This window comes from Zeus faber, assembly GCF_960531495.2.
Source record: "Zeus faber genome assembly, chromosome: 16".
Taxonomy (NCBI): Eukaryota; Metazoa; Chordata; class Actinopteri; order Zeiformes; family Zeidae; genus Zeus; species Zeus faber.
This window is the reverse complement of record NC_137202.1, coordinates 127478-148136: the sequence shown is the minus strand read 5'-3', so window position 1 is coordinate 148136 and position 20659 is coordinate 127478. Positions and strand designations below refer to the sequence as shown.

Here is a 20659-nt window from a genome sequence, read left to right as displayed (position 1 = left end):
CACTAGGACCAGGTGTCTCAATCTTGGCTGCTCTTGGCTTGGCCCTTGGAGGGAAAGATGGTATACTGTGTGTGTGTGTGTGTGTGTGTGTGTGTGTGTGTGTGTGTGTGTACACAGGTTAGGTTAATCGGTGACTCTTAACAATTGACCGTGAATGTGAGCGTGCATGGTATGTCGGCCCTGTGATAGACCGGCGACATGTCCAGGGTGTACCCCGCCCTTCGCCCAATGACAGCTGGGATTGGCTCCAGCCCCCCCGCGACCCCACGAGGATATGCGGTATAGATAATGCATGGATGGACGGAAGGATATATATATATACTGTATATGTGTGTGTATATATATTGTTTTTATTTATTAATTTACAAAACCAACAAAAAATACATTTTTTTGTATGTTGATATATGTTAATTTACCTCAATGTGTTTCGTCCAAAACTCCCACCTGACGTCACTTGAATATCTCTCTTGTGATTTGCTGGCCTGCCTGTCAGTCATTTGCTTCGGATGCAGCTTGCCTGTCAGATGATTCGAGATGACCAACACAGCGAGAGTTGACGTTGTGGACATTTTATTAGGGCGAAGATGATTCACTGAACAACAAAAGTAAGCAGTCTCCGGCTATACAAGCCTTAAATTAAAGATTAAAAATGTAATTCTCACAGCAATCTGTAGTAGCGTGGTGTTTTGAGACCTAGCATGCCGTAACATATCTGTAATGCTAACGATCTGAGGGAAAGCAGCCCGACAGTTAGCTTTCATGTCACGTCAAATTATTAATCCGTCAGTAATTAATAGTAAGTAATAATAATATGTATTCTTTTGTTTAAAAATCCCATGTTTTATATGAATCCCATATTCATTTAGCTGGCACTTTATAAACTGTCGTAACTGTTGTGGTCACTGAACTGCCGATGTGGATGAATGTTCTCTAAAAATAATGGTACACTCAGATGAAAAATATCGCCACCACCTCAATAATTGTTTTTAACAATCGATTAGAAGGAAGCATACATTTGGGAAACAATCTCAGCGCAAAGAAGACGGTAAACCTGGATCTTGCCGTTTCGAATGGAATTTTGAGACTTGTAGAATCCATATGACGTTCTCATGGATATGCACTTTAATTCAAGTATGAGATCTGTTTTATGAATCCGTGTCGATTTCTCTACTCCAAGACATACACCATCCGATACCCCACCCAATACGCTGACATCCTGTTCATGCCATGGAGATGACAAGCAGCTACGTGTTCATCCATGGGAAGAACATATCCCACAATGCTGTAACCTACTCCACTGTGCCTCACATGTCTATTGACAAGCTGTTCCCTGCTCTTCTGGAGTGCTTTGGTATCATACTGTGTGGATACATAGCAGGCAGGTAGGTACTTCAAGGTAGAGGTTCATGTAATCTCAGGAAAAATGGTCTACTGCTATTTCTGTCCAGGCAGCATGGTATTAACACACAATCGACACAAATATGACCACTCTTGACACTTAATTGGAACTATTTCCTTTGTTTTTCACCTAAACTATGCATATTATCAGTGGTTCCCATGACCATAGCATTGGTGTGTGGTACGCCCACTCATCCCCCTGTCAACACGGAGATGTGAAAACGAATGTTGAAAACACAAATGTGCAACAAGACGTTGCTTTACCGTAGCAGAGAATTACAGGTTTTCAACAGAATAATGTGTAGCTCACTGATTGGTTATTATTTTTCATTATTTGTAGCATAGTAAATTCATCCGAAGACAGCGTAACACAGTTTCTACTTGTACCATGTGTAGGTAGAATTTCAAATTCGGTATTCATTTCCCCTGAATGATTTGCAGCTCAAAGTTCCAATGAGTTGAAAGGTGCCGGATGAGACTGCATGTATATGTTAAACCGTGTGACCTCTTTATAAGAACATAATTATCACACTGAAACTGACAAATTACAAGCTACTGACGGATACATCTAAATAAATACTTGGATTAGAGTCATTGTTTGATTGCTTGATTTAAATTTTGTGTTAAATGACATATAATAAATATCCCGGAGCTGCGCACATTAAAGTTTTTAACACTTATTTAAAATGTGGGCATCATTAGATATGTTTAAAATTATTACTTTATTTTGAGGAAACAATATATTTTTTAGGTTTCACATTCCACCACCACCCTCGCCCACTAATTGTAGAACTGCTAGGGGAAACACCATGTTGTTAAAAGAAATTATTAACGTTAAATTATTTAACGTTTGCATGTGACAACAACATTTTTTCCCTGCAGGGCGGACATCATCACAGCCAGCCAGGCCAAAGGCTTGGGGAACTTTGTGTCCAAGTTTGCCTTACCTGCACTGCTCTTAAAGAACATGGTTCTGTTGGACTTTGGGGATGTCGTCTGGGCTTTTTTCTGGAGTGTGTTGATAGCCAAGGTAGGTGTGTGTTGTTGTGTGGATTCAATCATGTCTTGAAAACTGGAACACTTTCTTACACCCAACCACTGGGGGATAGGCCCCTCTAGTCAGTTTAGGCCTATGGTTGTCCTAAATTTACATTGGTCAAATATTTTAAACAATATATTACAAATTAGACCATTGTTTTAATAAATGGTAGCATATCATTGAACCCCCCTTGCCACTGAAGGCCACCGCATGCAACATAACGTAGATTATGGAGGTTTATATCTCTCGCTCTCTCTCTCTCACCTCCCTAGGTAACAGTATTTGTTTTGGTTTGTGTGCTGACGCTGATGGTAGCCAGCCCCGACACCAAATACAGCAAGGCAGGTCTGTATGCCATCTTCGCCACACAAGGCAATGACTTCGCCTTGGGATATCCCATAGGTGAGCAGTAAAGCATCTGAAATAGCTCAAACAGATAAGGAAGCCTGTCAGTGCGGTTGATATAATAATAATTGTATATATATTGTGGTTATATATAGTTTTGAAAGTACAGAAAAAAATATTCTCATTTATCCTCATGCAAGATTGGTGGCTCCAGTTGCCAGCCTCAAAAAACAAGGAGTGCATTTTCTCATGGAGAATCATTCATACACAGCTTTTTAGATGAGGAACTGGTCAATGATGCTCGTACGCATATGCAACATTGTCTTACTCTTAACTTCCCCAGTCCATCTACCTACCTAACATAGAACACAAACTCCTAATCTTAGTTCTGTTCTCTTTTCTCTGTCTTCCTCTGTATAGTTGATGCTCTCTACAGAGCGACATATCCAGAGTATCTCCAGTATATCTATCTCGTCGCTCCGGTGTCTCTCATGTTCCTTAATCCCATTGGCTTTGCGCTGTGTGAGGTGCAGGTGTGGAGACAGGCCAGCCATCCACAGCGCAGCACCCTCAGCATCCTGGGAGTTGTACTCCTACAGGTACTGTATATAGTGGCTGATATAAGTGTTGTTATCAGTTTCTTGGTGATTAGGTCGTTTTATTTTGTTCGTTTTATTTTATTCAAGTTCAAGGCTTTCAATTCAGCTTTTGAAGCATGTAGTTTTTCCCTAGTACAAAGTCCTGAGGCCCTTGTAAACCTTTTATCTTAATTTCCACACTGCTTACAGCATGCAAAACTAGTGGTACATCATTCTTTTCTTTTTTAAATTATTTTTATTCATTTTTATTGATATATTTTTTAATTTAACCTGTGCTGTCAGCATGCTGTGCATATACAACACAGAGTATTTGTATGCCAGTGCATTTGGACAGAGTTAGTCTGCAAGTTGAGTTTAACTTCTCAACCTGCAATACCACTTTTTATTCATTCTTTAATCATCAAAAAAGCTTGCGATAACTCTGTCCTGTGGACAACCTGTTGGATCTCGAGAGCACAGCTTTTTGTTGGAAAGAACCGCTACCAATCCCCCTTCTTTGGAGAACGATCTTACATGTTTCGGTCTTTAAACAACTAATCACTACTCCAAGAGGGGGAGAATCACCATGGGTGAGACAAATAAAGATAGAACCAAACAACATGTACATGGTGAAACAAACATAGAAATGTCAGATAGAATGTCAGACGTTTATCGACATAACAGTTAATTATGTCCAAGAAAACTTGAACAGCAATTCGGCACGTGGCCTCTTCCTGTCATAGTTATGGCAGTAAATGAGGGAGGAAAGGAGGTTACCAGGAGGGTGTTCCGTGTGTGCGTGTGTGCGTGATGTGTCCACCGGTGAGTGTACTGGACTTGTCCCAATTGGTTCTGATGTATGAGGTAGGTATTATATCGTAGCGCCTCCAAGCAGTGGAAAAGGCACCGAAACCACCCATGTGTCCCGCGACTGTATAGCCACCCCACGACCACAGGAAAGCCTCAAGCACCCCGTCCTACAGCCACAGAAGACCCCCCAGCCCCCAGAGAAGCTGGAAGCCCGCGGAGCAACACCCACGCCCAGCCCTGAGGAGCATAAACCATTCCAGAGAGCGCAAGGACACCCTGCACGCCCGAGGCGCACACAGACAACCCACCCCCACGTGCAGAAAGATGAAGAAACAGTCTTTATTTATCACCCAACACACCACACATGCTTGCACACACACATGCTTTGATGGTGGCCGGTGAAATGGATTCTCTGCTTTTGACCCATCCTTGGCTTATCCTTCCTCCGGGGGCACAGCCAGGAGCAGTGGGCAGCATACGTGGACGCGCCCGGGGACCAGATGATAAATGTCCATCGTTGGTCAGACGATGATGGGTGCATGTTTTTAGTTTCCTTACTGACGTGAGGTGGAGGAAACCCCATATGAGCACGGGGAGAACATGCAAACTCCACACAGAAAGGCTCCTATTTGGGAGATAACCCGCCGGAGCACGGTGCCAACAGCGCCCCAGGCGGGAATCGAACCCAGGACCTTCTTGCTGTGAGGCAGCAGTGCAATGCACTGCGCCACCGTGCCACGTTGAAGGCACAAGATGCAGCGACAGGCGCAGAACCCAGGCCGTGGATGCCAGGTACGCCCCACAGGCCCGGGGCCAGGTCCCGTGCCGACAGACCTACACCTCTGCCCCGCGCAAGGGGTAGGCCTACCTTGCCCTGCCCCCCCCCCCGCTGCGCCGCAACGCAACCGGCCAGACGCCCCATCTAGCCGCATAGCCAAGTGTGCTCAGTGCAGGACACCTCAGTCAGCCTCCAAAGTCAGAAGATCAACTCAATAAAAACACTGAATTTTTAATTGCTCCATTGCTTTTTCTTTCTTTCTATCTTCTCATTTTATTCACTTCCAGGTGTTGAAGAACCCCATTGTCTTCATGGTGATGGTGGGGATCGTCTCTCACTTTGCCCTTGGGCAGCGAATCCCTGCTGTGCTCTCAGACTTCATAGACGGCTTGGCCAACTCTTTCGGAGGTGCCGCCCTTTTCTATCTCGGCCTCAGCATGGTGGGTTCAATCTGCGTTACATTATGGGCCAAACCAGAAACTCGATGAGATTGTCAAGTTGTTTGGGGGAAATTTGATTTTTGTCGATCTTATCTACATTCAAACATCAAGACGACATCTTTAAATGCTGCTACATTCTGAACTATTTTTGATCGTCCAACCACTCTCCAAAGAGTCCAAAGAGTATCGCTGTGCTAAAAATGAATATGCCACATTCATTAACTCCAGTAAAATAAACGATAGGTGTATAAATAGCATTTTACTATCATATCTTTCTCCAAAATCCTGGGATGCAATCGTACATGGTATGAACCCTACGGTTCAATAGGCACACGTGAACCGCAGTATTACCGTATCATGGAAGAAGTCCTGGACATGTTGGTGCAGCGTACAGGCGCGGTGTGGTGTTCTGTCAGTACCGCTTCCTATTAAATCCACTGTTGCAGCTCCACTGGCCACATCAGCTGTGAGGGGTCCGTGTGCAGCAGTGCGGCATTTCTCTATTTTTGCGCGAGAGGTGTATTTTATTATTATTTCTACAACTGTGTGTGGCTACGCGAGCCTTTTCAATAGAAACACAAAATAAAACTCCATAAAAATGTGAGTGCAATCAATCAAGGTGTCCAGTCGGAAAAAGAACCCCTGGGATGGCCGTGTCCCTCTTTTGTCACAAACTTCTCTTCTTTTCTCTTCTATTCTTCTGAACGGCTCTTTTGTAGGAATGAAAGGAACCGAGTGTCGCTGGGTGATGAGACATTCTTTTTTTTGTCAAGTTTTACAGTTTTATGTTGTGTTGTTTGTTTGAGTTGCCATCTCCTGCCGCCAGCAAATGTTTTTCGCTTTTTGCAAGAGATCGCTTATGCTCCTCCCTCACCGGGAGGTGCCCTGGCTGAGAAGGAGCGTACCTGCCATCAAGTCAGGTTCACAAAGCGAAGGCACATACGCACTTGTCTGACTGAGGTTTTATTTCAATTAGTTATTTTACTATTACTATTTATTATTTGTGTGAAAAAATGTTTTTACCTGTTCTACACAAAGATAACTAACTATACTGGTTTTATTACTTTTTTTTATTGTGAAACATTTTTTAATTTATATATATATATATATATATATATATATATATATATATATATATATATAGTTAACGGAAAATTAATATTTGAATTAGCCACTATCCTTGACACCTCCCCTCCTATCAGAACTTATGCAAATTATAACAACCCAGAGCATTACACTAGTTATTTATGGAAGACTACTATAAAACATTTTTTTATACCTTTTAATTTGAAAAATTTGTATTTTTATTGTGCATAAATATAAGACACCAAAACCGTAATGTTGCCGTGGCCCCAAAACTGATGCGTACCGAACCGTGAGCCCACTGTACTGTTGCATCCCTACAGAATACCATATCCCACATTGTGCAAGCTTGCTTTACATCACAGGGCTGCGTGAGCGGAGAGAGCGGAGCCGCCTGCTGCACTCTAATTTTCTGTTTTCTTTTCGTTGTCCCATCTTCTGTCTGTTGCAGGTGGGACAGTTGAGAAAGCTCACCAGAGGCACTGGAGTGGCTCTGATACTACTTATCACAGCTAAACTGTAAGTAAGACTGTATTTAAGGATAGCACTTCATATATAGTTCACAAATGCACTCAACGCATATTGGTTTCACCACAATAATTGCAATAATATGTACATATTATGCAATTTGTCCACCTCTCTCTCTAGCCTGGTCATGCCATTGGTGTGTAAGGACATGGTGGACATTTTGGACATAGGTGTAAACAGCACAAGTGCCAACCATACCAGTTTGTCTAACTTTGCCTTCCTGTACGGAGTCTTCCCCACTGCGCCTAGCGTGGCCATCTATGCAGCACACTACAACATGGAGCTAGAGGTGGTAAGTAGTCACTCAAATAGCCCAGTCTATAGGATATGGAGAACAATTTCTGAAAATATTTTTTTCCATTCTAAAATGGAGTTTGATGATTTGAATTTTTATTTTTGACTTTAGGTGTATCTTCACACATATTGTTTGAGCAGGTTTACACACTACTACTACTTTTCCAATTTACCTCCATTTACGTAACACACAAAGTTGTTCTGCTCATGTTTTCATAAATTAGACCTATTTTCCATGAATGGCACAACATTGGAGCACGGTTCTGTTATGTTCCCTTTCTGCCCGCCCCCTCTCTTCCCCCTGATGCGTCTCTCGTACCTAATAGGTCACATCAGGGTTGGTGATCAGTACATTTCTTTCGGCACCGATCATGTACATGTCGGCATGGTTGCTGGCGATCCCTCTGATGGACCCGACGCCCCTAGTGGGGGAACTGCAGAACGTCAGTTTTAACATCAGCATCATCTGCCTCTTAGTGCTGGTAGGTGTGTTTGGGTACAGTGTATTCACACATGGATCATGACACACCCACACAAAGAAGACTTTTCAAATCAAACTTGAAAAAAAGAAACATTGTAATTCTGTTGTTTTGTTGTAAATATGTAAATGTTGTTGTACATTTAGACATTCCAGGAATTTGACTCCATAGGTTGGTGCAGTCCGGCAGTAGCCTTTGGCAGTAGTTTAGTTCTAGAACACAGAAAAAATTATTTTACAGAATTAGTAATATTCCGGTGCTAAAGCTTACATTTCTGAGCCTTCCTCCAAAGTGATTAAAAGCACATTTCTGTCCTGTTTCTTACCTTCTGGTGCTGGTGCAGCTCACATACCTAAAGCACAGACAAGAATTAAACAGCAACAGGAATAAGAAACACACAAAACTGTTTTTCATTGTTTTATGTAAAGTAATGAAAAGTAAATGTGTGTGGGTTTCTAGGTCTGGACCATAGCAGTGATGCTGCTCAGCAAAAAGTTCAACAGGCTTCCTCATCTCTTTACCTTGAACCTTTTCCTCGCTCAGGTCAGTCTCCAGGAAAATGTCACATTTAAATTTAAAATCAAATTAAATGTTGATCCTTCATTTAATGTACAAATATCTTTACATCATTGACATGTTTAAATATGTTTTTATTATATTATATTCTATTTATTTTATTATTTACTCCCTATTGAGCCGATGTGGGCCGAGAAGGTGAATACGTTAACGCATGTGACTTTCAATTTTTTGCACTGATCTCGCCTAGTACATCTGTCTCATTTAAGATATATTAATTGATATTAATCACAAAATGTATCTATGCCTGCCTATGTTACCTAATAAAAAATGAAGGTAAGATTTTGAACACGTTAGAACATGTTAAACATTTAAGAAAATAAGGAATTTACAAAAGAAATGGCTTGTGGATTTCGGCTTTACCTTGTCCTGCTCTCCAGTTCCTGGTGTGTGTGAGCATGATCCTGTGGAACTTTGTGGTGCAAGATGACACCCTGCTGAGCAAGATCCTCACCTTCACCCTCCTGTATGGCTCTCTGTACAGCACGTACATCTGGGCAGGTGTGTGTGTATGTGGGTCATCTTAACATTGTGATGAAGCTTAAAATCCTTTTTTATTTTATTTCATTAGACTGTTCTATCTGAGTGAAATGAACAATAAATGTCTTCAAATGTCTTCACGCCCACATCGCTAATGAATTAGGTATGTCACGATTCTCCAAATCCATGATTTGATTTGACTTAAGATTTTAAATTCACGATTCGATTTTCAATTTAAACATGTATTTTTTTTCCAGCCGCGACTGTTATGCCATTGTTAGAATATCGAGTCTTGATTTGTTAAGGAAAAATACTTGTATTTGCATATTAAAAAATTATAAATAATAACAAAAATATGAGAATATTTAAACAACACACCTAAACACTTAAGAGCTTTCGCAAAACTAGACTTTAAAATAATAAACAATTGGTTAATTCTTACACTACTTTTCATTTACTCACCAAAATAAGCGCAGAAAAACGGATGCTATTTGCCAGAGGGGAATGCTGGTAGTAAAAGACAAATTACTACCTGCAGCTCCGATCAGAGCGATCTTTTGTCCAAACAGAGCAAATAAAAACTCTAGATGTATTTAATTTACTCAGTTTTCTGCTTCTGCTCCTGAAAAAATCCCTGCACTGTCCTGTGGCAAATGTCCCGCGGCCGGGCAGCTCAGCACGGTCAGCAAGCCGGTGGTTGGAAACCTCTGCACAGGAGCACATTCCCTCGATGATGGTCCGGTTTATTTCCCACTTTCATCGCCACACCTGTGGAATAACTAGACATTCTGGTCAAAGGTGCACTCTCCTTTGAACACAGTGAAACGTGCTGGTGTCGTGCAAAAAACTGATCGTCCGCCAAAAACTGCTGTCAGCCAAGCCAAGTCATTTTGAGGTATAAATAAGCTTTCAGTGACAAGGCAGATGCTGCATTTTGCCTGCACTTTTTGGCGGATGATCACTGTTTGGCACTGTGCACTCGTGTGTCTCCGCCACAGACGCAGATTTCGCAAAGCGTTACCGGGAATATTTCTCTCTAATGTGCGTTCACTATGCAGCAAACTGGATGAACTTATATTGAACTTTGTTCCTTTGAATTTTTGAATTGAATTCGAATTCTATTCAAATTTTGTTACTGCAGCCCTAGTGCCAGGTGGGCGGATGCAGTGTGCTTTGAGGGATGCGGTGCAGCGGACCCCTCCACAGAGCGACCGCAGCTCTCAACAACTCAAGAAAGTCGGTTCGGGGGCGACGAGCCGCAGTCGACACCCCCCAGTGCACACTGCACTTGTTTAGCAGCAGATCTTGACCAACCCAATATGGCGACCATGTTGAACAATATTACCCACAAAAATACGGGGAGAATCGCGAACCTGCTCGTGATTTAAAAGTTCGAATCGAACAGTCATTTCGATTGATTTTCTATTTCGAATCTGAATCGTGACACGCCTACCAATGATGTATTTTAGCTTTTTTATTTTAGCACTATCAATACTTTCATTGATTTTCAATCGCAAAAGTTCTGTCTTTGTCTTTTTGTGTTTTGAATGTGACAGTGACCTACTCTCCTTTATTGCTTGAAGGTTTGATCCCACTGTGTCTGGCGCTGACAAGCGGAGATGATCTGCTGAGGCTTCGACCGGGGGTATTCATGGCACTGGGCTGGGGGTACGCCTGCACACCCTTCATCACACCCTTCATAAAGCCCTTCAATTACACCACGTCACATTTATACATATTTATAGTGTGAACCGAACCGTGGTTCATTACTTCTTTAAATTCATACAATTTCAAATCAAAACATTAGGTAATTAGGTCATTGACCACACCATCATCAATTTTGATCGTAAATTGGTGTATCATGATGTGCATAGCTTCAGACTCCACTGCAGGCCATAACACTGAAGCCTACTTCACACCAGGGGCGGACTGAAACAATAATTCAGGGTGGGAATTTGACTCCATCCCAGGCCATCCTGTTCACGCAAACCACCAGACTGCTAATTGTGTAGGATAACCCAATTTATTGATGTAACGGGTACCAGACTAGTTATAAATTTGGCTAGGCTTTTTTTCTCACCTGACAAACTTTTTCATAGTTCTAAAAACTTTTGGAGGAGCGGCCCTTTTTCTTGTGTCCACACTGCAGGAACTAGGAGAGATCGTAGTTCTTAGAACGCTGTTTTTGAGGGATTTTTTAAGCTCTTACTCCAGGGCGGGGACTAACCGGCGCAAGAGGAATCTTCAGTGAAGTAAGTGCACGCTGATTGGTCGAACACATGTGCTAATGGAGCACTAGCAACCGCCATATTAAAAAACCTGTGTAAAACGTTAACAACAGCCTAAGCCAAAAATAAGATGCTTAATTTTAAGTAATGTCTTAATGTTAATGTCTTTATTTAAAAAAAAAAAAAAAAACAACAGCGCCCCTCAGCCGGACCCCGCCATGGTGGACTCGGACCCCAACCGAGTCCCATCGCTCTGGGCTGCGACTGGCCCTCGTACACTCGCCGGCAAAAAACCCCCAATAAAAATAGTAATGAAAATAGCATTCAGAAGCGTGTGGCAGGCGAAACTGCCACACCTCGCCACATTAAAAAATGGAGAGCATGGTGATCCCTTGAGCAAGTTGATGAGCAAAATGCTACACACATTGGATCTTATTTAATTTATCTCGCCCAAACTGAAAACGACACGAACCTTGACATTTTAGACTCTAAATGAAAGAAATACAGAAAAGCAACACAGCGGAGCCCCCCCCCCCCAAAAAAAACTAACAAAAACAAAACAGAAAAAACCCCAAAAAACAGAAACCTGTTGACTTTTACAAGAATGGTACCACCAGGGTCTTAATTGAAATTAAGGAAATCTGTCAGATTGACTGGTATGGTTGTTGCTTGCATGTAGGGTTCCGTTCCTGGTAGTAGGAGGATTGCTGCTGGCAGGAGAAAGAATGAACAACACCCTAGACTCTGCCTTCCTCTATGGCGAAGCTCAGGTTAAAAGCTGTCTTCCTCAATTATTTCTTTCTTCAGGTGTTTCTATTGGTAAACAGTATCTACAACTACAATTTTACTAGATTAATAAATATATATATATATTTTTACCGTTTATTATTTTCTGAGTTGCATTCTTTTTCTCTCCAGATAATAAGTACGGCCGTGGTGCTGGGCATGAGCCTTGTTTTGGGCACCATATCCCTGATAGGTCTGAGCCAGGGGGGCAGGGAACAGAGGGACTACCAGGCCCTGGGCAGAGCCTCTATAATGGGTATCACAGAGGAGCAGAGGACCCCTGGGGGCTTGGAGGACCAACGGCAAATGGGAAGCTCGTCAGCCTGCAGCATCAATTCTGGTACTGCGCCCGACACCGTTCTTTGTTTCCATTCCTAGTCTGGTTGAGTTTAGTTTATTTAATTATATCAAATTGTGGGTAATTTGTGTGGCCAACGGATTATTTTTGTCTGTCGCCCCCAAATTGTATTATTTATACAACTGAATATTTGTAACTTATTGATTTGGAAAAAAAGTATCAATCATGTAATTTATACCATATGAGGAAAATCGAAATTCACTTAGTATTTGCCTGCTTGCTCTCCTGTTTTAACACCTATTCTGTGAATTCTTTTTTTTTTTTTTTTTTTTTTTTTTAAAGTTGGAATCCATCTTGTTTTTGTTTCAGATTTCGTTTTATTTTTACGTTGGTAAGGTTTTAGCCAACTGTACTCTCTCTAGTGGTAGAAAATGACAAAATGACAATAAAGTGGCATAATTCCAAGTGTAATTTGTGCTCGCTGGTCAAAACAACATGGACCAAGATGCCTTTTATGTTTATGACAGAGATGCAATATGAGACTCTATTTCTTATTTCTTATAACAGTACTGTTGTTTTTTGTTCTGTTTTCAGACATCCATAACGGCTCCCCTCTCCAGTCAATACCTTATATGATAGCCAGTACGCAGAGTGAACACACACACACCACAGGTATTATACACACACACACACAAATAAATCAGGTGTCATAGACTGGCCCAGTTTTGATGCATCTAGTATTGTTGTTGTTTTTGTTGTAGTTGCTGTTGTTGTTGTTGTTGTTGTTGTTGTTGTAGAATGGAGTCTTAAATATATTGTATTAGTGTGGAGGCATGTTGCTGTTCCACCCCAGGCCACACGGAGGTGCTGTGCGATGGCTTGCAGCAGAGCTCCAGCGAGCAGCCCCTGAACCTGCCAGACCTCTGCCTTCCAATCCACGATGAGCGACAGACCGTCCGACACGTTCTGCTGTGTCTCCTGCTCATAGTCAGCCTGCTGGCGGTGTGTATGTGTATGTGTGTTTGACAAGTGAGGACTGATCTCTGAATTTACTATTATTTGGTTTAGAAGGGCACCAGAAACATGGGTCCTCACTTACCAGATGTATTTACTTTGACCTCACTTTGATACCAGTACAATAGTGTGTGTGTGTGTGTGTGTGTGTGTGTGTGTGTGTGTGTGTGTGTGTGTGTGTGTGTGTGTGTGTGTGTGTGTGTGTTGGAGAGAGATGGGGAGTGAGAACTTTTGTTTTAGATGTTTAAATATATATTTAAATTGTGGGTTTCTCTGTCCTTCCCTTTTCTTTCTCCTCTCACTACCTCTTGCTCTTTCTACCTCTACCTCTCACTTGCTTTCTCTCTCCACCTTTCACTTTCTACTTCTCTACCTCTGTCTCTTTCTCTATACCTCACTCTTTCTCTACCTCTTGCTCTCATCCTATCTCTCTTCTGCTCTACCTCTAGAATCTCTCCAGTTGTCTCTGGTGGCTTTTCAGCAAAGATCCAGGACGACTTTACTTGGAGCTTCAGTTTTTCTGTGTGGCTGCCAACTTTGGACAGGTGTGTGTGTATGTGTGTGTGTGTGTCAGCGTTTCCGTTATCCGGATTTTGACCGCGAAAATCTGTTGAAGTCTGTTGAAGATATTAAAACTGTTCATTTCCGCGCTCGGCAAGTTGTAACGGCAAGCCAATCAGTTTGGATTGGTTCTATATCAACAATCATTTGTTGATATAGAACTAAGCCCGCCCCCTCTCTCGTGGACAGGTTGCGCTTCTTAACACAGTAGACATGCACAGTACACATGGAGCGGAGGCAGCGGCAGCGTCTAGAACTCTGAAGAGAAACAGAAAAACAATGTATCGTTGGGACACATACATTCCTAGTTTGGCGGGTTTTTTTTAATATATTTAAGTTCCAACCAAAAGCAGATGTTAAATATTCATTGTGTAAAATATGTAGACAACACCACAAACTTTATTATTTATTTAGAACTACTTGCCATATATATATATATTTTTTGATTTGACCAAATTTTTACTTTATTGAAATGTTAATTAAAGCAGTTGCACTTGCTACTTTTTGTTCATGAACGGAAATTATATGATTTCAAGTACCGTATTTTCAGGACTATAGAGCGCACCTGTATATAAGCCGCATCCGCTCTATTTAAAAAAAAAAAAGAGATATACAAGCCGCACCGGGCTATAAGCCGCAGATATCTATGTTGAACAATTAGATATTTACTGCATGTACAGAACGATTTTGAACTGTAAATGTACATGTATGTACCTGAACAGATTCTTTCCGAACAGTGCCTTTTAACACGGCAGCAACTTTGCTGATTAAAACGGAACAGAACCAAGAGAAAAAAAACGGCATTTATTTACCTTCATTTCTCCTGTGTTTGAAACCACAAGTCACTTTAATCATCTTCGCTGAAACCCATGAAGTCGGCTTCTTCAGTGTCGGAATTGAACATCCTCAGAAGCGCTTCGTCACATCTGTCTCCATCAGTCTCGCTCTCCGTGTCACTGTCTTCCTCCGGTTAAGTTGACTCTGAAGGTGCGCCGCTCTCTTCGCGTAGCAGTCCAGCCTTTCGGAACCCGTTGGTGATGGTGGATTTTTTCACAGCACTCCACGCTGTTAGGGTCCACTGACAGACATCAGAAAAAGAGCTTTTCGCATGCGGCCAGTTTTTGTGAATGACTTCTCACCACTTGTCATCCAAGCCTCCCACTCAACCCGGAGTGCAGCTTTAAATGCCCGATTCACACTGATGTCGATGGCCTTCAACTTAAAACTTGCATCATACGAACTTCTTCGTGTGGGTTCCATGATGAAGGGGCGAGGATTTGAAAATAATTACCAGTTGGTAATTTATCGTCCGCGTTCTATCTGCTAAAGAAAAAATAGCGTATTCTTCTTTGCATTGATTTTTCGTCTATCTTATTTTTGATTCTAATTCCGGTTAGAGCGCCCCTAGCGGTGGAAGAAAAATCCACAGAATAGCCGCACCTTTGTATAAGCCGCATGGTTCAAAACCTAGGAAAAAAGTAGCGGCTTATAGTCCGGAAAATACGGTAGTAATATTCATAATTTTTTTTCATTTTTAAATTGCTGCTTACTGACGGGACTTATTTTATCTTGACTATTCAATAAATATACATCTACATGCCTTGATGATGTCATTCTCTATATAGCCTACCTATCAATTGTTTTTAAGCTCAATAAACACAGATAATATTTGACCAGAATCTCTCCCATTTGTCTGGGAAATTGAAATCTTCCAGAACACATTGACCGGAACCAATTTTTTTCTGACAGAAACTCTGTGTCTGTGTGTCTGTGTGTCTCTGTGTGTCTACACTTAATTAAACTACCCCACTTTGTTCACCTTCTGTTACATTCCGTGCATTTTACCCCAAATTCACAGTGCTGTGAGGCCGTAGGATGGAAGGGAAAAGATTCAATAGACGTGTGTGACCAGTTGGGTATTTCTTGTCTCATGACTTGTTGAGTTAAAGTTGATGGTAACAGCCAAAATAATGTATTGGAACCGTATTACTTATTTTGAGCGAGCCTTCAGTGCACGTACATTGAAAATAACAGATTTGTTCTCCTGATGAGCCTGGCCTTTGGTCGGTATTGACAAAAAGACAGATACCTGAATGGAAGCTTGCTAGCTGGAGTGGTGCAGTAGTGCAGGGCTGTATGACTCACTGAGCGCTCATTCTATTCTGTAGGTAAGACACTTTTCTATTAATAGATGAGACCCCACTGTGGAACTTTTCCTTTAATTCTTTCCTCGCTTTCTGTCTTTATTCGTCTCATTTACTGTTTTGTGTTTCTATCAAATGTGTGTGTGAGGTATATCTTCCAAATTTTAAATTAGCCTGTTATTTGTTGTCAACCAAACTGTGGGTGTGTCCCAGGGTTTCATCTCATTTGGGGTCTTCGGGCTGGACAGACACCTCATCATCCTGCCGTTCAAGAAGAGGTCAGTGCAAGGATATTTGATAGACAAGGAAGCGATGTAGATATAGATCATAATATCTTTACTTTGTCTGTCGCCCTATCTCTCTCTTGCTCAGGTTGCTCAGCCTCTGGCACGGAAGGGAGGAGGAAGAGGAGTCCACTCCCTCGGTCATACCAGGGGAGGTCAGACTCACCTGTACCCAGTTTGTCCACTACCACAAAGACCAGTGCCACCAAGACATAGTGCACACACGCAGGTACACACGTTGATTTTTGGGTGTGTACATTTTTTTTAATTTTTATAATTTTATTTATATTACTCACATCAGTAGTAAAGTATGACCACATCACATCATAATCAACTTTCCATAGCTCTCTTAATGTTCGTTGGATTAAAGAAAAACAATTAAATAATGTTGATGACAATATTATCAAATACATAATACCAGCCTTGCCTAAAAGTGAAAACAATTGTTTAAGGTATTGAATTTTGCAACATGGTACTGTAAACCATTATTTTAGCTAGAACGATTCACAGTTCATTGATACTGTCCCTAAGTAACTATAAAAATTGCCTTTTATCCCCCCAAAAATACCTTGAAATTCCTTAAACACTGAAATTCTTCTCCTAAACTGCTGCAGTCTTTTCCTGATGTTTTTAAATCTGCCTCTCGCCTCTTTTAACACCTTTTCAACTCCTTCCAACCTTCCCTCGCTGTTTTTTATGCTCCTTCGCTCTTCACTCTTTTACCACTTTGACTTCCTCCCTACTTGTTTTTTACTATGGCCTCGCCTCCCCTCTCCTCTCCTCTCTTCTGGTTCTTTTTCCCTCCCCTTCTCTCTTCCGCTCCCTAGTGGCTCGGGGGAGAGTTTGAGCGCTCCCACAGGTGAATCCTTCCTCTGGTAATGACAGGTGTGGAAGAGGAAGAGGAGGAGGCGGAGCAGGAGCAGCAGCAGGAGGAGATGGAGATGAGGAAAGCGAATACTACGGTGTTGGAGGACATGGACAAATCCAAGGTTCCTACCCTGAGCAGAACCAGGCGCACTCTGCAGAACAGGAAAAAGGAACCAACAGGAACAACCACCAACAAATCATCCAGGAGCCCTGGATCCCACCGGTTTCCCCATCCCGTGACCTGGCATCCCCACAGCGGGCCGACAACCGATTGTATCCCTACCCCCGAGACCAGCCCAACGTGCCCGATTTCCATCCCCAGTCCGGTCAGGGAGATCCGTTCAGAGCCAGCGATTTGGTGAACTGGCTGGTCCGCCGCGGCCCCTGCTCCGACCGGACGGAGGCCTGGGTCTATGGTGGGCGGCTGCTGTGGGGCGAAGTGCTGCACCACTTCGCACATGGGCACGGCTTTAAGGACCCCACCCTGTTGTACCGTTTCGCCCAGGGAAGCAGGCCGCGGATGGGGAAAGAGGACGGGAGTGCGCCCCTGTCTGGAGGCTGCTGCTTGTGCTCCAGGATACGGAAGGGAGGAAGGAAGGGGGTGGGGGTGACTGGATTGAGGTTTGCGGTGTGGTGGAGGGCGAGGGAGACATCCCAGTTAAAAGCTGATGGAGTTACACTGTCAGATGCAAACTGTTCAGGATCCCATTTTGTCACAGGTTTGAGTTCTATTGGTTCTTTTGATTAATAAAAATTTGGATTGGATTTTAGCCTATTCAAATTCAGGGATCTAACATTTTCATTTTTATGCTCCCATTGGTTTTTCACACTATACTGACGGGCCGGTAAAAAAATTGTATATATCATTTTATATCATTTTTTGCAAAATGTTTTGCTAATTTTAGATTCAGACGTTTCTACTATCTGCTGAATTCTTAGGAGGGGGTTTAAAGTGCTGCTGGAGTGCACAGGACTGTTTTAGAGTGGTCATTTCCTGTCTTTCTTTTCTGCACTGATACCTAATCACCCACCACAGTTATGTCATTAAGTCATTTAAGTTTACGTTAACATGAACCTTTTTGTATTTTTTTTTTGTCTTCCTGCCTTTGTGTTTACCACATCCTATAATTTATGAAGTGTGTATGAAGGATGGAAAAAAACAGCTTTTGAAGTAGAGGGTGCCGTCTGTCATTAGCTGAACATCCTTTAATGTAGAAGAGAACAGAGTGGCATCAGTGAAGCATGAGCTGGATTTAGAATACTGATATCAAAGGTAACACACATCGATGCTTCACATCACTCAGTTTGTCTGTTAAAATGTCATTGCTGGAAGGGTTACACTTTTCCAAACCTAGACAGTGCCAGTCCAGTTGAATGTTTGGGCCAATCAGCTCTGGTGACAGTGAATTTAAGCTCTTTCCCTGTGAACCACGGCAGTGTTCCGCACCAACTACCTGCATGACTAAGAGAAGATCTGACTTCATTTTACACACCCAAATTATTGCACTGATTTCACCGTTTCTGCGGATGTGTGTAATGTTTTACGTAATCCTCTAATTCTTCTGGGAATCTGACCGATCTGTGTTAGTGCAGGTTAAGCCAACGCTACTAGATGAAATAACAGTTTCACCTATGCTCAAATGCTACAATGCCATTTAAAAGGACTGGATTTGGTTTATACCACAGGCCTTTCCTAAAGTAGCTCTGAATTAAATCAAATCTATTTTTCTTGACTAGAGATTTGAGATAGAGATTTACTGCTTGAAACAATCATAGCAGTAAAATAACCCAATGTCTTGGATAAGTCTTATCTTTTGATTGGTTTCAGTTGTATATCAGTTGGTGTCATGATACAGTACTGCAGAAATGACTTGGCTACTACTGGAAGATTCTGTCACATGCTATGGTACAACCCATTTGATTTGCTGATGATGTATGAATTGAATGCGAGTGAAATTGTGAGTTTGTGCCAATTTAGAGGTTTATATAAGCACACCTCAGTGAAATGAGCCAAAGGAAAATTGCAAACATTTCAGGCAAATCACCAAGATGGAAACAACAAAGATAGCTAAGTCGTGGAATCTCATATTGTTTGGGAAGTGACACAACAGTTTTAGTTTTCTCACATCAACCAAAACTAGAAAACTTCTAAAATTAACTAGAAAGTGGAGTACTAAACAAAGAGATCCACTACTCCTTCTCTTATCTTTTCTTGTTCCAATCAGATGGTTTTGAACAGACGCCTGTCTATGGTACATTTCTTGTTTGGGAGCAAGAGAAAGATGTTAAAAGTAAAGCTGTGTCTGTGTGTGTGCTACTGAAATGTGTGCACGTATTTGTTCTCGTTCTTTAAATCCCACCAAGAGCAGAAGTTGGCATGTGCAGACGGCCGTGGTCGTTTCTGCCGCATGGACTTAAAGTGAACCTGATAAAAAGCCACAAGTCTTGAGTGTTATGATTTAATGTAACAAGACATTTATCAATGTTCCTATGTGACAAGGAAAATAAAGTACCTTAAGTTTACCACCCCAAATGGTTTTGAATTTCAATTCAATATTTAATGATAACATTGACTTGTTATAAACATTCTTTTAATTTTTGCTTTGTAAAATATGTTTTGTTGTGATTTGCATTTAATAACAGCACATTTTAGATATCAACAGTATTTAAAATTCTATTTTTCACTTAGATTTAAATTTATATATATATATATATATGAAGCCAAACATTTGGCTTCAAATACCAAATATTTACTAGTTTAGTTTACAGAAAACCTGAGTATGAAAAACACTAGAAATCTGAGGTCATTTCAAGTCAAATTTATGCCGTAAAAACCACTATTGGAAATTGTTATATTGTTCAGGCCAAACTCACTTTTATTTTTTAATAAATATGACTGAAATCTGCTTACCTTAAGTAAAGTTAAAGCACTTAAAATACACACATCGTTGACGTACTGCAGCCATATTTCTTTATATATACTGCACTTTAAAATTGAATGTGTCTTAAGAAGTAGTAATATTTTGAAAACAGTGACTGAAATGAATAATTGATCTCAGCCCAGAAATCTGAAAAATTAACAATTTGCAGTCTGTGTTACAAACATGTCTGTGCAGATTTGGTTGTTTTTATGTGGAAAACTTAAACCCAGCACAATTTCTTCATTCAATGAAACAATGACATGAAGACTTGTGTGTGGATAAGTGATTGTACATATGCAATGATCATATTGTCATCAAAGGACATTTTCAATATACATTTGTAGCAAATACTTTAGTCTATAAGTCTATAATTAGATTTTTCTTCCGAGCATTATCTTCTTTTAAAAATAAATACAACAAGAGAATCTCAATCTACACCCGGACATTTTCACTTATTGTACGTTCAATAATTTACTTTAAATAACAGAATCCCCAAATTAATCCCAACTTATTGTGACATGGTCATTCAAAAATAAATGCTTTAGAAGCATTTTTTCAAGAAAAGATAAGAAAAAAGTGCGTTAAAAAAAAGTCTTTGAACACAGTGGAGTCACACTGACGCACTGAAATGCTTCCCTGAATATCAGGAACAGTTAAAAAACCAAAATGAGACGTCTTGAAGCGTGACGGAAACACGACCCGGCATTCTTTTCGAATTAAGACATTCT

General features: G+C 41.3%; 1 protein-coding gene across 4 annotated transcripts; it reads left to right on the top strand.

Moving 5' to 3' along the window:
- The first annotated feature begins 416 nt into the window (after nucleotides 1–416).
- LOC307242184 (lysosomal cholesterol signaling protein-like) lies at nucleotides 417–20608 on the top strand. Of its 4 annotated transcripts, none has more exons than XM_080016517.1 (20): nucleotides 417–605; nucleotides 1178–1382; nucleotides 2281–2428; nucleotides 2710–2839; nucleotides 3203–3381; nucleotides 5236–5388; nucleotides 6923–6990; nucleotides 7120–7291; nucleotides 7620–7775; nucleotides 8232–8315; nucleotides 8729–8849; nucleotides 10412–10496; nucleotides 11736–11826; nucleotides 11975–12182; nucleotides 12735–12812; nucleotides 12994–13142; nucleotides 13604–13699; nucleotides 16073–16137; nucleotides 16232–16372; nucleotides 17029–20608. In XM_080016517.1, the coding sequence occupies exons 2-20, from the start codon at nucleotides 1228–1230 to the stop codon at nucleotides 17756–17758; spliced, it is 3009 nt and encodes a 1002-aa protein (XP_079872643.1). In that variant the 5' UTR covers nucleotides 417–605; nucleotides 1178–1227; the 3' UTR covers nucleotides 17759–20608. The 4 variants fall into 4 exon arrangements, with proteins under 4 accessions (XP_079872643.1, XP_079872646.1, XP_079872644.1 ...); XM_080016520.1 differs by having other exon boundaries at nucleotides 16971–17169; XM_080016518.1 differs by lacking the exon at nucleotides 5236–5388.
- The last annotated feature ends 51 nt before the right edge of the window (nucleotides 20609–20659 follow it).

Coding starts and splice junctions, on each gene's coding strand:
- LOC307242184 (XM_080016517.1), top strand. CDS start 1,228: ATGGAGATGACAAGCAGCTACGTGTTCATCCATGGGAAGAACATATCC. Junction 7,292..7,619: donor ACAACATGGAGCTAGAGGTG/GTAAGTAGTCAC, acceptor CGTACCTAATAG/GTCACATCAGGGTTGGTGAT. Junction 7,776..8,231: donor TCATCTGCCTCTTAGTGCTG/GTAGGTGTGTTT, acceptor GTGGGTTTCTAG/GTCTGGACCATAGCAGTGAT.